Source organism: Triturus cristatus, chromosome 11 (assembly GCF_964204655.1).
Source record: "Triturus cristatus chromosome 11, aTriCri1.1, whole genome shotgun sequence".
Taxonomy (NCBI): Eukaryota; Metazoa; Chordata; class Amphibia; order Caudata; family Salamandridae; genus Triturus; species Triturus cristatus.
In genome coordinates, this window is record NC_140594.1 from 371,889,490 (window position 1) to 371,907,187 (window position 17,698).

The 17,698-nt window shown below is 46.0% G+C and overlaps 1 protein-coding gene across 1 annotated transcript in view; it reads right to left on the reverse strand.

Moving 5' to 3' along the window:
- The window catches only part of STARD7 (StAR related lipid transfer domain containing 7), a 153,200-nt gene that overhangs the window by 57,472 nt on the left and 78,030 nt on the right, over positions 1-17,698 (reverse strand). The window contains exon 3 of the mRNA XM_085634295.1: positions 12,163-12,347. Within this exon, the coding sequence (XP_085490421.1) occupies positions 12,163-12,347 (185 nt within the window). The remainder of the gene's footprint in view (positions 1-12,162; positions 12,348-17,698) is intronic.

The following is a 17,698-nucleotide window of genomic DNA, read 5'->3' on the forward strand; positions in this document are numbered from 1 at the left end:
TGGGAGTTTGTAATTTGTTTGTTGGGGAGGGAGGTTTGATACGTGCGCTGCGCAAGTGCTCTGTCCTGAGTGGAAGTAAAGTGATCCAGAATGATTGTGATTTTTGAGTCAGCTGGAACCCCTGATTTATCCTTTGTATACTGAATGGAGACCCCTGCGATGTATAAAGACCTGTCAAGGAATATTAGGGGGATGGATACTATGGCGAAATGGCACACGGTCTTCTCATATCTTAACAGACGAGGGGTTCATATAGCACTCCTCCAAGAAACACACCTCCTGGCCAAAGAGGGAGCAGAACTACAGTATACATGGAGAGAGCAGGCCTACTATATTAACTATTTGGCTTTTGCGAGGGAAGTCTTGGTGTGGGCGAGTGCAGGAGTACCTTTCCAGCACGCTGGACACCCGATAGATCCAACGGGCCGCTATGTGGGGGTCACTGGGAGGTTAGATGGCCGGGATGCCACTGTAGGTAGCATATACGGGCCGAATGTTGATCAGACGGCATTTTAAGCCGAAATGTCAAGGGTGCTGGCCCACCATCTGGTGGGCTCGGTTATCCTGGGGAGAGATTACAATTGTGTAGCATATCCCATCCTTGATCGTTCCCATTCCCTGTTGAGGGACTCCCTGACAATTTCCATTCTCATTTACATGACAGCCATATGCGGCTCGATGCATTCTTCTGCATACCCGATGTCTACGGCTTGGTCTGAACCACTGGATACCTATCCCAAAACTGTATCAGATGACAACTCTCTGATGCTTGAGTTAGGCTGGGAAGAGGGGGGAGGGGGAAGGCTGGGTGGGGGGGGGGGGTCGGATGGAGGGATTTAAGCCAGAAGCACTGGAAGATCCGGTCATCCGAGATACCATCGGAACGGCTGTTAAACAATACTTTGACAAGAATGCCGCTCTGCCTTGTCTCTCCAAGTGGAATGGGGTGCGTTTAAAATGGTGATCAGGGGCAGATGTATTTCAGAGTCTGTAGGAGTCCGGAGGAACTTGCTGACGGAGGTCTTCACAGCTGAAGATGCACGGAGAACTGTAAAACGAATCAGGCTGGGGCACCCAGAGACGCAAGCTGAATTATTTGAGGCTAAAGAGAGAGTAGCTGAGTGCGTAGAACGGTTCAGATGTTTTGACTACAAGATTTATATGATACAAGCAAATGTAGAGAGACCGTACTGGCTGGATACTAGCATGGCTCACAAACCCAGCAAAACGGGGCTTAGTTTTCGTAGAATTAGACACCGAACGGGTCCCAAACTCTACTGATAGGAGGACATTAACCCTTAATTTTATGATTACTACTCTACTCTTTATCGCAGCTCCGCTGATTGCTCATTCAGACTTTTACACCTGAGGAGGCAAACGAGATGGGGGGGTCCAATGACATTCTGCTTCCGGAGATCCACGCCGACATAAAAATCATGGCCCGAATTAAAACACCTAGCACAGATGGTCTGCCTGTTGAACTGTATGCGGCTTATGTAGAAGATTTAGAACCCAGATTAGTGGACCTCTGTAAGGCAGCTGGGGACACGGGATTGTTGCCACCCTCTACCGAAACCAGGAAAACCATCCCATGATACGAGAGCCTACCTCCCCCTCTCAATGCTAAACATAGACATTTAAGATCTTGAGTAGGATACTAGCCACCCACCTTATAAATCACAAGCCTGCCCTTATTCATCATGAAAAGGCAGGATTCATCCTGGTTCGTAATCCAGCCCTTAACATTTGCCAGCTACTCACAATGTTGCAGGCAGATATACATGGCATGGCGAAAGCAGTGATCATCGCGATCGACAGTGAAGGCGTTTGATAGCCTGGAATGGGCCTTCCTTTATAACGTCATGATGCATTTTTTCGTCTCGGACAAAGGTTAGTAGCTTGAACCCGGCTACTGTACACGGACCCCTCAGCCAGGTATCGGACAAGGCGCATCATTTGGAGGACTATAGAATGTAACAGGGTACCTGCCCTCTGTCGCCCTTACTATTTGCCCTGGCTATGGAGCCACTCGCTTGTTATGCCCGGGCCGGGAACGCTTCTAGGGCTAGAACAATGGGCACTCAGACCCATCATATTGCGTTATACCCAGATGACCTCTTACTATTCTTACATGATGCAGAAAAAGCCCTTTCCTATTCCTAGATCTATATCTTGCATATTCCCCCACACTGTCATCAAGAGTGTTGCCAGAGGTACTTTGAGCGCTGAACTGGGAGCCCAGGTGCCTGCCTTATCTGGGTGTGCAGATATACCATGAACAAGGGATCTTTTGGAGGAGAATGTGGGGAAGGCTACTTGTGTGCTCTGGTCCAGTGCTCAGCTTTGGCAGACACTTCCCGATCAGTGGCGGGATGGGTGGCATTACTGATAATGGTTGCCCTTCCCCGCCTGCTGTATTACTTTGTGGTCCTACCAGTTTGGATCCCTTGGGGGCTTTTACGAGTTATAAACACGCTCCTTTCAAGCTTCATCTGAGGCTCGGGGAATAGGAGAGTGGCATTGACCACACTTCAGAGGCCAGCAGCAGATGGTGGGTTGGCCCTCCTCGATTTTGAGATCTACTATCTAGCGGCACAGCTACAATGGCTGATGTAGCGGACAGACTTGTCCCGCGAGGGAAAATGGCCCCCTATGTCTCTGATCTTAGTGCACTAGCTAGAGTACTGCTTAGACTTTGTAGCCCTAGTGCTGGGGACACCATAGAATTTTGAGCACTGCGCAGATGCTGGAATAGAAGTCTGCAGAGGACACAGATGAAGCTGCCGTGTTCCCCGGACATGCTAATGAGATTCCTAGAGGAGCTGCCGCATGGGGAAGATTGGCAAAAATTGGCAGACTGAGTGGCTGAGGGTGCAGCAACAGTTGGGACCCTTTTCGAGGCTGAACTTGTCCTCCAGTCTGAGGAGTTTCGCGAGAGGTATGAACTCCCTCACAGTCACTTCCTCCTACGTGACACAGTTATGACAGTCATTCGAAGGCACTGGGGGATGGCCATGGTAGAACCACCTCCTGTCAGATGCTGTCAATATGTGGTCACCTCACTGGGGACTTTTAAAGCACTTACCTGCCTGTATAGGCTGCAAGCTGACATTCTGCTACCCCATTCATTCTTAGAACCCACTTGGAGAAAGATTTGGTGGTTCCCATCCCAGAGAAGGACTGGGAGACCATAGCGGGCAGAGTACCCAAGGTGTCCAAAAACACTTGTTTCAAACGTATCAATTGTTATGTACTACACAGAGCATATGTCACACTGGGGAGGATGAACAGACACATTGTAGTAGACAATGCAAAATGTCCTAGATGTGGTGAAGGAGGGGTCAAGTTAATTCACATGTTTTGGAGCTGCCCAGGATTAGTGGATTATTGGGAGCATATTATGAGAATCCTGGCAAAGGTTATTGAGAAGGAAGTGCTGTGCACTCCTGGCCACTGTCTTTGGAATTGGTTACTGCATACTGCCAAAACTAAGGCCACAATCAAGTGGCTTGCATCCTGGCCAAGAGGGAAATAACCAGGAACTGGAAGGCCTCAGTGGGACCTCGGGGGGGGGGGAGGTTTGGAAAAAGGAACAGATAATATTAGCAGGCTATGAGAATGCCATGAGGCTTCGAGAGGCACAACAAGGGGCAATGGCTCATTGACCTAGCTAGGGCTTCGGAAATATTTGTTGATGCCTTGCAGCACCCTCACGCCTCATCACCGGAGGAGATGCCAAGCACCACTACCACTGCATTGGGAACTAGACTTTGCCAGATGGACCATACACAGGAGGTAGACGGAGGCAAGACTTGTTAGGGTGCTGGGATAGAGTACGTACTCATGCAGACACACCAATACAAGGAGATTGTCTTAAGCACCATTCCTGGAAACTGGAGTAAGCTGGGGCACGACCGAGGGACGCAGGTGGGAAGTTGAGGGAGGAGGGAAATGTTTTTCCACTAATGTGCACAGTTGAGAAGATTGGGGTATGGAGAAGCATAATTATTTAAGGAAAACAACCCCTAGAACACATAATACAATACAATTTTTCTGCCTACCACCTGTATGTCGATCTTGTATATAGATGCATATTGTTGTAGTGCCCAGTAGGAATGTACGATGGCACAGAGCAGTGCCCTGCATACTGGTGCATCAAAAGTTTGAAACTGCAATAAAATTTGCATTGAAAAAAAGTATTTGGTCATACAGTTGAAATGCAAAAGCATTGTGGCCCAAGACACAAATGGAAAATTGCACTAAATATTAAGGTTCATTGTAACTTCTCTCTGCTTTTGGACCCCAAGAAAAGGCCTCACAGTAACCATAGAAACAGAATGTTTCTCCGGGAGGGAAATATATTACAAGTTACCAAAAATAAATGTAGTCCCAGTGAGTCTGTGCTTTCAACCAAGAAGTATTTATAGCATGAAGGCCAAAAAATAAACGTGGTGACTTTTAAAAAATAAATAAAATCAGCGTCCAGGTTATTGTATGTAGCAGTGGCTCCCGGTCAAATGTTTTCGAAACTAAATACTAAATGAAGGAATAATTCCAACATGTGACAAGGTCCTCAGAAAATAGATTATCAGCGCTATCAGATGTAACTCATTTATAAGACAGAAAACACACTGCCAAAGATAAACAGCCCTTTATTATGTAACATAGCTTTAATACTGATTTTTAGAATTGATATTCTACTTCATACCCCTAAAACCAGATTTTAGTGCTCGTCAGAATTGAAAATGGTTGTGAAGTATTCAGATTTTTCCAGGCTGTGACCTCCCTATCTTAGACATTTGGACTGAGGAGTTTCCCACCAGTACCAGACTTTTAGAATGAAGGAAAGATAGAACATCTATCTTGAATTGAAGCGTTCTGGAATGGTGATAGGTTGGGATTTTGGCTGGAGGAAGAAGGGGCTCGAACTGTGATATGAATCATAAGCTAGGCACATTTATTTGAATGTGATGTTTGTCTGTTTGGCCCTCACATCTATCGGGCGCTGCTCCGTGGGTCCGCTACCTTCTTTCCAGCCGGGCTTGGCTCCGCATCCTGCTCCTTCCTGCTGAGACGACCGGCTGGGCTTGGCTCCGCCGGTCTGGTTGCCCAGGACTTCATCCCCCAGGATCCTTTGGGACCGGACGCTGTCACTGCAAAGCGCCAGGAGGCGCATAAAGCCCTGCCTGGTCCCTCGTCCTGCGAGGACGCGCGCGGGACGCGCCGGGCTAAGCCCGGGCAAAGGGCGGGCCGTCTACGGCCGTGCCGGGCTCGCCCTCTATCATCTGCACCCAGTTATCGGATTGCGGATTTACCCCAAAAGGTACATTGGACGGACAAAAGGGGTCTTTGTGGTACATATAACCAGTATCATAGCTGCCTTATTGTTCTATTGGCCTATACTGCTTACAAATCTTGTGGGTGGCAAGGGGACACTCCTTGAGCGAGACTTGCTCTGTCCAAAGTAGCCCATTAGTATCAATGGCCACAATGGGTAAAAATAGTAATAAATCTTATCCGATGACCAGACAACATGTTGCCGCGACTCAACCTCTTCAGAGTTTAACAGCAATCGATAAGATGCTCCAAAAAACGATAGGGGTGGTGGCGACAGCAATAGAAAATATGGAGAGGCGATTATCGATCACACCAGCTGGCCCCCCATTACAACCAGTGGGGGACTCTTCTGTAGTCACGGTTAATCCCCTTGATTGTAGTTTTTTTCTTACGACATCCTTTCCTGAACTACCTTGTGCCCAGGCCGCTATCAGTACTCCCAATAGTCCATTCCCGTCCAAATCCCTCCGCATGTTTTAGTGGAAAAGGTACCCAAATCTCGCCCCAAAAGCAAGAAAAGTAAAATCCGAAAGAAATTAACTAAAAAAATATACACCCCCCACTGTACCTACACAGGTTGTTGACGGCCCTTTATCCTCTCCTGTAGGAACCCCTCTTTGGATTACCCACTTATTACTTGATTTTCAGATCCATATCGAACAGATTATCAGCTCACATATTAAACCATTGGCATCCAGATTGGATAGACTGGTTTCCACACTTAATAACATTGATCTAGGGAAGGCGAAACCTGTGAGCTTAATAGTAAAAGAAGTTAATGGACTGAGCTCGAGTAACACCAATCCTACCATACGAGTTGCTAATGGAGCAGATGGGAACCTTGCTGTCGGGTCAACCCTTGACAGCACTAAATTAATCGATGGTGCCTGGGCCTCGTCCAATAGTAACAGCAACAACATTGTACTTGCAACCTCTCAGGCAATAGGTAACCCAATCACAGGACCGGTTCTGCCTTTGCCTAGTGATGGGAAAGTTGTGGGTGGCCCTAATACAGCATTGAGGGGAGTGTCTAACAAGGGGACAAGAAACCCGGATCAACAAGATTTAGGTAGTATAAATAGCCCACCAAAGGGTTATACCATGAAGCTGCCCATCATTAACCTACCCCCCGAGTCCCTGCCATATGTTGTGGTCCTCATTGGGGTTCCCCCCCTAGCATATGGGAAATGTGAGGATCACAGTGACCTTAAAAATAAATGTATACATTGGTTAAGGACCAACAGGCCTTCTCCCCCTAGCTCTTCAGGAGAAATTCTATTTGTTAGAAGAGTCGACATGATTGGGTCGGGACCTAAAACTCTGACAGGAAATTGTGTGGTTATAAATTTTAGGCACAAATGTGCCGTAGAACACATATGTAATGGATCGGCAATCTGGTCGAATACATAAATCTTCCCCCTGCCTCTTTCATATGTTTATCCCACTGCCCAGAGAAGAATAGGTTGGGATCTGAGCTCTAGGCAACAGGGCGCTTACAACTAACCTTCTTATAGTACCCATCAGTGAATTTCATTTTGGGAGGGCCCAAGCCCACATATCCCCTTACTCTCCCTATTCACTCAGAAAAATAGGTTCAGTCCCTTGGAGTTGGTGGATTGACGCCCCGTGGGGCATTACTCTATACCTTCTATGGCTAATAGTACTTATAAACAAGTCGATGAAGTGGAGGGAAAGGATTCTAGCACTGATCTAGTGAACACAAGAATACACCATCTTCGTATCCCGGAAGATGGGATGCAATTGGGGGCACCAAAACAAATTGTGGAGTCTAGTGCCCCTAATGATCCACCACTTTGTGGTGAGACCAAGGAGAGGATATCTGAGCCTAGAAATCTAATTCCAGGTGTCGGGATTCGCCCAGGTATGGAACGAGCACCATCCGATCCTGTGAGACCTGATGGTAATATAAAAATGTTGTCTTAGAATGTGGCTGGGCTGAAAAATAAATTGCTGTTGCCCGAGTGGGGTTTTTTCATGGCTTTGCACGATATCTGTTTAATGCAGGAAACCTGGGCTTTGGAGGAGAGCATTATGTCTGGTTTTGCCACCTTTGATATCCTGGCTACAACAGGGGGTAGGGGGAGACCATCGGGTGGGCTTACAATATGGGTGGCCACGTACCTGGGTGTCAGGGCTGTACAAATGCCTACCAACTCCCCAGACGTCCAATGTTTACTTCTAACCCCAGAAAATAGGCCACAGGTGGCTATACTGAATATTTATTCAAGACCAGTTAAGAGTGGGCGGGAGTCTGTTGCATTGGATGCACTAAAAAATGTTATACAGTCACTTGACCCAACAACGGTTTTGGTTATTGGAGGAGACTTCAATTGCCAGTTTGAGCCCCTGGCGAGTACAGAGCAGGGTGAACAGGATGATGAAGATCAGTTCTGGCATGTTCCTGATCCACAGATTTCCCCCTGTTAAGGCATGGTCCCCATTGGTCCTACAATTACAATCATTCTCTCTCACAATGTCAATGCGGGCGTGCAATGGGCGGGTGGAGCCTGATAGACCCGGGACAGCTACGTTTAACAGGCTACGCCAAACTTCCATCATCGATTATATAATGATGAAAGTAAAATATTGGGATAGGCTGCTGGAGTTCAGGGTGGTACCAAGATATGATAGTGACCACAATGCCCTCGTACTAACATTGAAAGCTGGAAGTTTTGGGCTGATAAATTTAGTGCCCGAAGCAACTAGTGTAATCCCGCCCTACATTATGGCTAACAATAGACGTAGGGTAAAATGGCCATATCTACAGGAGTCCCCCACTAAACTGGCTAAAATATATAATATAGCCATACCATTGATTTCCGAAATGGGGGATGAGGTTTCTAAGTGCAGAGCTGTGAAAATTCACAAGCAATTGGCAGACGAGCTAGTGGATGTGCTTTGCTCCGCGGTTGTGGTAAACCCACCGCGGGCTAAGACACACCCCTGGTACGATGCAGTCTGTAGAAAGGCAAAAAAAGAGCTATTAGCATCAATTAAAGCCCAAGATAAAGTAGGTATAAAGAATTCTCGACTTCTCTATAAAAAAGCAATTATAGGGGGTAAGAAGGATTGGGAGGATAAGATGTAAATGTAAATGTATGGATACTTGTATAGCGCACGACTACCCGGAGGTCTCTCGGCGCTTGTACGAATACCGCTGTGGAACCCATCCTGGCTTTTCCCTGTGAGGCGTCCACTCCTGGGCACCCCCAAGGTGAAGGCCAGGCATCCTTAGCGTTGTGGGGGCCGTTGTGGAGATTAAGCCAGCTATTGCCCAGAGTTGCAGAGTGGGACTCCATGATTAGAATGGCACCGAGGCGAGAATTACCAGGTCCGTGGAATTTTTGAGCCCAAGACCCGCCGAGGCGGGGAATTGAACCCTGGTCCCGGGCTAGACCTCTGCATCAGGGTCTGCCGCTCTAATCATTGAGCCACACTTCTTCACAGATGTGGGAGGAGCTCGGATCTGCACTTAAGCACAGGGACACCAAATCCTTTTGGGCCATTGTTGCTACAGGCACTAGCGGGGGCGACCGGGTATGCGCCCCTAATATAGCATCCACAGTGTGGGAGGCACACTTTGAAGCTATATATGCTAGCGTCGAATTGGAGATTATATCAGACCCAAGTAGTTAACTCCCTAAGGAATCAGGATTGATGGGGTTGGCTGTTTTGGAACATGGGGAGGACGGGGTGCCTCATCCGCCGGCCTCCCCGGGCTCCCGCCATGAGTATCGACTGGTGGGGGCCTTGGGCGGCCGGCGGAGGAGGGAACATAATGAGGTTGGGGAAGTGTGCCATCTTCAATGGCACAAGGTTATTACCCTGAACGAGGTTGAGTTAGCAATAGGAAGGTTATCTCCCAATAAGGCCCCTGGTTTGGACAAACTGCCAGGAGACCCATTTCGTACCCAGCCCAAAATATGGGCCCCATATTTGGTTGTCTTGTTTAATGAGATTCTATTGGGGACTGATTTGCCTGGGACATGGCTCGGAGCAGAGATCGTTCCCATTTATAAGAAAGGTTGTCCGTTATCCCCATCCAACTATAGGCCCATTAGCCTTATAGATACAACTCAAAAACTAATGGGCAGGATTATTCTGGATCGGATGGAGGAGAATGAAGTATTGACAATCTTCCAGGCTGGTTTTCGGTCAGGTATTTCCACCCTGGACCAAATATTTCGTCTGCAGGTTTTATTTTGGAAAACGGCAAGTGTGGAGGGTGGCAGCCTCTACCTTGTCTTTGTTGACCTGCGGGCTGCTTTCGATCTTGTGCCCAGGGATAAGCTATGGAAGGTCCTGACAGATTTGGGTCTCCCACCCTACCTCTTGGCCGTACTAATTAGACTACATACTGGTAATTATGCCCGGGTTAGGTGTGGGAGGCATGGGGGCCTTTCAAAACGTTTCCCTGTTCTGAAAGGAGTATGCCAGGGTTGCGTTTTGGCCCCAACACTATTTAGTCTGTATATCAATGGTCTTGTAGATCATTTGTCTGGTATAATAGACAATGATGCTCCTAGACTAGCGACCGGGAGAGTGCCCGCTCTGATGTTTGCGGATGACACTCTGTTGTTATCCAAAACATCATCGGGCATTCAGCGTATTCTGGACGGCTTCGCGGCGTTCTGTGCTTCGCGGGGATTGGAGATTAACTTGGATAAAACCAAGTTTATGAAACCAAGTTTATGATCTTCAATCCCCCGAGGCAAACACGCCCGAACCCTGTCCTCAATGGTATTTCCCTGGAGAGGGTCAAAACCTTTGTTTACCTTGGCTTACCTTGGCATAACCATGACAGAGAATTTTGATTGGGGCTTTCAAATTTCGAAATCGGCCCTCAAGCTAACACAAATAATTGGGGGCATTAGCAAAGTTCGTAGAATATCTGATCTTAAACCGGTTGCCCCGGCCCTTGAAATCTATCGACTTCAAGCTAGAATGGCCTCAATCTACGGCGCTGAATTTTGGGGCCATAAAAATACATCTAATCTATTGAGGGTGGAGCAGAATTTTATGAGGAATTTGGTAGGATTACCTCTGCGATTCGATCTGGGGCTGGAGTCGATAGAGGAGCTTGTAGCTGCAAGACCTATGCTCTATTGGAAGAGGCTGTGGTCTGTCCCTGAATTGGCTCCCTATAGAGCAGAGTTTTTGGAGATTTGCCCTTGCTAAAAAGTAAAAACATCCCATGGTTGCTCCATATTAGGGCTCTTAGTAAGCGGGTAGGTATCCCACAACTTTGGGAGACACCTGAGATGTCTTGTCCGGGGTTGCCGAAATTGGAATTACAAACCCAGTTGAGGAGGCAGAATCTGTTAGCCCTGCAGACATCGGTAACCCTGGGCAGGCTGTCTGCTGAGTTCCTCCTAGTAAAAATGGAACTCCGATTCGAGGAATTCCTAGATGCAATACAACCTCCCCTAGCAAGGAAGTTGTATCTCCAACTAAGGTATGGTAGTCTGCCCATTAGGTCTTTTACCTCTAAATGGTCCAAATCAGATGGGGAAGCTTGCCCTGTATGTAACCATAAACGTGAAGACGTTCCCCACGTTATGTTTTTTTGTCCTGCATAGTTAAAATAAGGAAATGTTGGTTAATCCCACTATGTAGGAACTTTGGATTTCACTATTGTGCGCAGGCCAGTCGGGTCTTGACTTTCGATACTCATCCCCTTGTTGTCTTTTCTGTATCCCGCTTCCTACATGGCATGTGGCGCAGAAGGCAAATCTTTGTATAACATATGTGATTGAGTATGGTCGTTTCTATTTTTTCTTCTGATAACTTTTGAGTTTAATTTTTGTTCTTAACAATTGTTGTTTTATATTGTTTTAATCTCTTGAGCTCTGTATGTATTTTATTTGCACTTTTATGGTCTTTGACCGAAATAAAGTTATCAAGAGAGAATGTGATGGATCTAGCATTAGGTAGCCAGTCATGGGCTGGGGCGTGAATGAAATGTGTAACTATGTATTAAGGTTGAGGAGTTCTTTCTTAACAGCTTTCTAGATTCTTCTGAATCAGTTGGTCGGGAGCCCCTGATGTATACTTCTAGCATAATCTAAAGGCAAGAATAGGAGGCTGATAAAGACTTGTACTTTTTTGCAGAATTATTAGTCAGTGAAGTTTCGAAATAGCTATATCATCACGTAAAAGGATCCTTATATTCACTTGGGGATCAGGGAGTGGTTTGTAACAATACCATACCTAGACTGCTTAGAGTAATGCGTTCAGAAATGGACAAAGCTCTTTTGGCTAGACGGTGGACAGGTGCCAGGTGGTCCATTCCCTACAGTCTGATATCTTCGTTTTTGATTCGCTTGGTATGAGGTGATTTGTATGCATCCAATTTTCTACCACTTTTCACAATCTACTTATCTAGCATCCACCTGGGGAGCTGGCTTAACTGGTGCTAGAGCCTATTTTCCCAAAAACCCAACACTGCATATTTTACAAATATTACAATAAAAATAATGACACGCCTGGCCTAGTTCTGTTCGGTTTTGCTCTTCTTAAGGATGCGAAGCCCTCAGTCGACAAAAACGAACATTCTTCTCTAGCTAAACCCTTCCTATCCTGCTCCTTTCATCTCAAGGGGATGAGTGTCGGGGTATTCAAGAGCCTTCACCCCATGCTCATTCAGGCTCAACACTTTCTTCTACCCAATTTGGATTGATTGCTGATCTTGGCATATTCAGCAGGAACAGGGAACAACATCTTAATCCAACTTCACGCAGAGCTTTTGGGTACACAAGCCCCTTTGAAGCTACGATGAGTAGTACTACATGCAGTGTTACGCACCCCTGTACTGATAGAGAGCAGTCCCTCCAATTGGTCGCCGCCAGAGTTTGAAGTCCTTCTTGCTAATCATTACTTCCCAAGGCTCCACGTCAGAAGAGGCTCGAGGCTCCAGACTATTGAGATCGCTCCCATCAGAGCTCGAGCCACAAACTGAGCCAGACAAACACAGCATCTCGTTCGCAGACCTACGAATGAAAAAAGGAAAAAAGAAATAATAAGTGCTTCATTTCACTACACCTACAACAACTTGTTCATGGACCTGGAGGTGGCAGAAAGGAAAGAGAGGAATTGGTCTTCACTCAACACTCAGGTCAGTCGCAGACGAGTTGAACTCTCAGCAAGAGGACAAAGGGGTGGGAAATACATAAAAGGCAAAGGAGCCAGTGCTTCATGCCTTCTCCTCAAGGCTTGCCGGCGCCAGACCATGGAAAGGAATCGCTTAAAGCACAATTCCCATTGCCTGACCACTTTAGTATCACAGAACATACAAGAACCATCACTCGCTGAAAGGCAGGGAAAACAAAGAACACAACATCTTACGTCTCAGACGAAAAGAGGCAAAAAGGCATCGGGGTTAACTGCCTGCACCAAAGCATGAAAAGTCCTTTAAGAAGTTAATCAAGTTTGCATACAGAAAAAAGGAGGCACAGGAACATGAAGCCTGAGTACACCATACAGCATGTCTACTAAAAAAGGGAATGAGGAAAGTAGGGCCACAGTCAGACTACCATTCCACACCTTTAGCTTCATAATGCCCGGAAGAGATGAGGAACAAAAACACAAAAGAGCTGCCTGCACCCCAAGGTATATGAGTTTGCCCATAATCTACTCTCCGCAGCGATCAATAACAAGCATTTGCAATGCAATAGGTCTCGCATTTACGCGAGTTTGAGCTGTTGACATTGCAAATAACAATGCCTTTTATTTTTGTATTCATTTTTAAAACATAAATAAAAGGCATGGTCATTTACAATGCCAATAGCTTAAACTTGCGTAAATGCGAGACCTATTGCATTGCAAATGCATGTTCAAGAGTAGGCTGGGGTCCATGTGACCAATGCCTGCGCTTAAATATTTTCGCATACATTCACAAAGGGGAAGGGGTGCCCAGGGAAGTGCAATTCCTATAGCCCGACGGCCGGGACATATTGTTTGGGGTCAAGGGCAACTAGTTTTAATGTCTATTTTGTCCTTGGGACAAGTAGACCCAACCCCCTACAGCACAAACCCTTTAGCTGCTAGTTTACAATACCACATTATGGATCAAGGAAGGGCATTGTCTACAGTTAAGTTAATATGCGTGTCCATGTGTTAACTGTTCAAACTTGTATTTATGGTTCATTAATGCAAAGCCTTTATTATTAGGGTGAGCACTAAAAGTAAATGTTGTCAGCTCTGCCTGCACTACTGACGGTGGTTCCAGTATAAACATGTATACACGTTTTCAAAGTTTAGTAATAGGCTATGTATAATGCTCCCAGAATGCTCTCTGATTATATGCAAATATTTGCAGAAGCTTGAAAGCAACAGTGATGATTCCTTGCTTTCAAAATAAAATGTTCACAAAAAATGCAAGTAGGAAAAAAATATTTTGCTAAACTACTAGAAGATTTTAGGTACCATATCTTTGCAGCATCATTTAGTAACATGTTGATGTATGCTTGTATTTCCCAAAAATATTCATAATGGAAAATCAGTGTAACCAGTTAAAATACGATTGTGGGAAATAAAAATAAACAAGCATTGGCAAAGCCAGTAGGTCTGAAATTGGTGGTCAGGCTTTTGGTTTTGTCAATGCGTGACTTGTTTTTGGCATGGTTATTGTAAAACCTTATCTGTGTGGGAGCTGCAGGGCCCTCACCATTCTAGCAAGCATTGGCAAAAGAAAAAACTGTTTTTGGTCTCAAAAAGCACACATTGCCACAGCATTTCCAGGCACTGAACAAAACTACTTTGTGTGCCAATATGCTCCTTGTAATAGAGCAGAATACTGTCACTCACAGTGAAGCCAGCTGACCGAGAGAAGGAGAGAGACATAATTTTACTAAACTCAAAAGGTCATGGTTAACCCCAGGCCTAATTAGAGGCCCAATTATTAAAGAAAGTCTCAAAAGTGCATCCATGGTATATATCCATGTGTTACGTGCATATTTACAGAAGTAGACCAAGAAATAGTACTCCTAGAAAATATTTGTGAACTGTATTTTAGCATGAGCAAATGTGCCTATGTAGATTTGCTCATGTGAAAATCTGAATGTTTCAAGTTCACTTTTCCTCCAACCACTTTTTTCCCAACCCTGAGGTTTTACGTCTGCCACTGCCAGGAGTAAATTTCCAACCTTTTTCAGTATGGGAAAAGATTAGAAAAGAGTTGGTGAAAACCCGTAAAACATGCAAGTTAGTAGGTTTGCACAGACTCAAAAGGGCATTCTAACCCTTGAACTATTGCTTACCACTACCTTCAGCCCCAGTACGTAGACCTGCAGAAACGTAGCAACATAGGGGAATTGCTAGTATTCAAACCCTACTATGGTACAAGCCCAAGCATAATTAGAGAGGCTTTATCAGAACTCTTGCTTAATGAGATTGCTGCTGTAATTTGTCGCCACATTACATGGCACAAAAGGGACAAGTGGATTTTGTTACAGGACAAGTAGATTTATGAAGCAACCTGCCCCATGGACAAGTAGATATTTTATTAAATTCCACACCCCTGGGTGCCCTGTGAACCCTTTCCCATTTGCCAGTGGCTTACTACCTACTTCAAGTAGGTGGTAAACTGAGAGTGTTTTGTGGCCGCAATTGCGGCCGCAAAACAATTTTACATTGAAGTGCAAGTCGCTATTAGGAAGGGACGCCCCTCGGCACGCCCCTTCCTAATAGCGAGTCGCAAACCCTATTTTGCGAGTCGGTGATAGGTTACCGACTCTCAAAATAGGGTTTGTACATGGGACAGACCTATTTTGCGGTCGCAAACAAGACGATTTCCAGTTTGCGACCGCAAAAAAAAGGTTGTACATCTGGCCCCTAGTCCCTAACCCACCTCCTGTGAGTGAGCCTTGTCTGCTCACCTACAGTTGCCGAAGGAGAGCCAAGGTATTGTATTGCATTTATATAGCGCTTACTACCCCCGACAAGGCGTTTTAGCGCATTTTCAGCAAGTAGCACGCTACTCTGAGACCCATAGAGGATTAGTGTTGAATTAGTACAGTGAAATATGAAAGTAATTTTAATTGGTGGATAGGTTAGTCAGTTATTTGAATTCGGAAGGCTAGCAGGAGGATAGAAGAGGAAAAAAGGTTTTTATTTATATAGCGCTTGTTACCCCTGATGGGGCGTTGAAGCGCTTTTTTTGGCGAGTAGCAAGCTACTCCGGAAACCCATAAAGGCTTAGTGGTGAATTAGTTTAGTGAAATATGAAAGTAATTTGAGTGGTGGATATTAGTCAGTTATTTAGAGTAGAAGGCTAGCGGTGGGATAGAAGGGGGAAGAAAGGTGTGCATTCATATAGCACCTGTTACCCCTGATGGGTGTTGAAGCGCTTTTCTGGCAAGTAGCACGCTACTCCGGAACCCATAAAGGATTAGTGTTAAAACTTAGTATAGTGAAATATTAAGTCATTTGAGTGGTGGATATGTTATTCAGTTATTTGGATAGAGAAGGGAAGGCGGCAGGATAGAAGAGGGAAAGAGGTTTGTGTTTATTTGGCGCTTGCTACCCCTGATGGGGTTTTGAAGCGCAAGTAGCACACTACTCTGGAACCCATAAGGATTAGTGTTGAATTAGTATGGTGAAACATGAAAGTAATTTGAATTGTGGATATGTTAGTCAGTTATTTGGCTTGAGAAGGGTTGGAGAGGGGTAGAAAAGGGAAAAAGGTTTGCATTTATATAGCGCTTGTAGCCCTGATGGGGTGTTGAAACGCTTTATTGGCAAGTAGCACGCTACTCTGGAACCCATAGAAGACCAGTGGTGGATTAGTATAGTGGAATACGGAATTTGAGAAGTGAACATGTTAGTCTGTTATTTTAACGACTAGTGGAAACCTGGATGACTAACGGTAACCGTGAATGTTAAACGAAACCGCTAGAAACATTTCAAATAGCCCAATATAGATATTAAAAGCACTCAAGATGAGACTTCTATTAAAAAACAAAGTCAGCTTTGAATGGTCTTCTGATTGTCAAAAAGCTTTTTTATCAGTTAAAGAGCCCATCAGCAAAGCTCCGTGTCTACAGGGTTTTGACCCTTCAGCTGATACAATTGTCACCACTGATGCAAGCTCTAAGGGGTTAGGAGCTGTACTTACTCATATTGATGAAAATCATAAAGAGGTGGTTATTGCTTTCGCTTCTAGATCTTTATCTCCATCAGAAGAAAAATACTCTGTAATTGGGAGAGAAACTCTAGCTTGTGTTTGGGCATTGGAACACTTTAGGAAATTTTTGTGGGGTAGGAATTTTACTTTAAGATCTGATCATAAACCTTTGACCAAACTTCTTACTACAGAAGGTTTATCCAGGGCGACTGCTAGAATCGCTAGACTTTCTATGAGACTTCAGGATTTTTTGTACACTATCATATATGTTCCTGGTGTTAAAAATAGAACTGCTGGGGGAGGAGCCTAGCGCTTGACCAAGATGGCCGCGTGAGCCTCGAGCTCCCGCTACCCTCGCACCCTCCTGCAATCATCCTGTCCTAAATCCTGATTTTCATGCACGGAATCCTGCAGATGAGTCACAGCTGGGGCGATTGACGTTGTCCGGGCTAAGATCGCCCACCGGGGACCGAAGTTGTGCATGGCGGAAGATTGCGGCCTACCTCCGAAGGATGCCAGGGGCTTGCGTTGGCAGGATGCCCGGCCACTAATTGAACAACAGCGGCTTTGGGAGGTGTGAACTGACGGACGGATGCCGCTGCACTTTCGCTTTCTCGCCCTTTGTTTGCGCTGGGTTGGGAGTGCTTCATGCAGATCCTCTGTTGTCTGGAAGACCTCCACTCGGTCCTGACTGGCTGCTGAAGTCCTAGTTGGCCCAGTTTCCTCTAGCTGAGTGGGGGACGTCCTTTTGCGACTGACCGTCCCGCTGCTCGAGATGTCGACCAAATCGGAGGCAGACAGGTCGAAGTCTAAGACTACCAGGCGGGGAGGCTATAACCAATCCAACAATATGGATCGTTATGCCCAGCAGAAGGGGTCGCCTGGTGGATCGGGACAGTCGCTGGAAGCACAGAAGGCCGATTCATCCCCAGCCTCGGAGTTATCATTGCAGGATATCAAGGGGGCAATAGATGGGATGCAATCTTCAATTGGGCGACAGTTCGAGACCCTGGCGCACAAGGTCGACATGATTTTGGTTGATGTCAACTTGATTCGCGCGGACCTGGGCAAAACCAATGAGCGGGTCAAGTCCCTGAACCTCAAGACTACTGGCCTCGCGGACGATGTCTCGGAACTCCAGGCTGAGGTTCGTAAATTACGAACCGCGAATGACCTCTCCGCCCGCCGGCTCGAGGACTTTGAAGGTCGGGCCCGGCG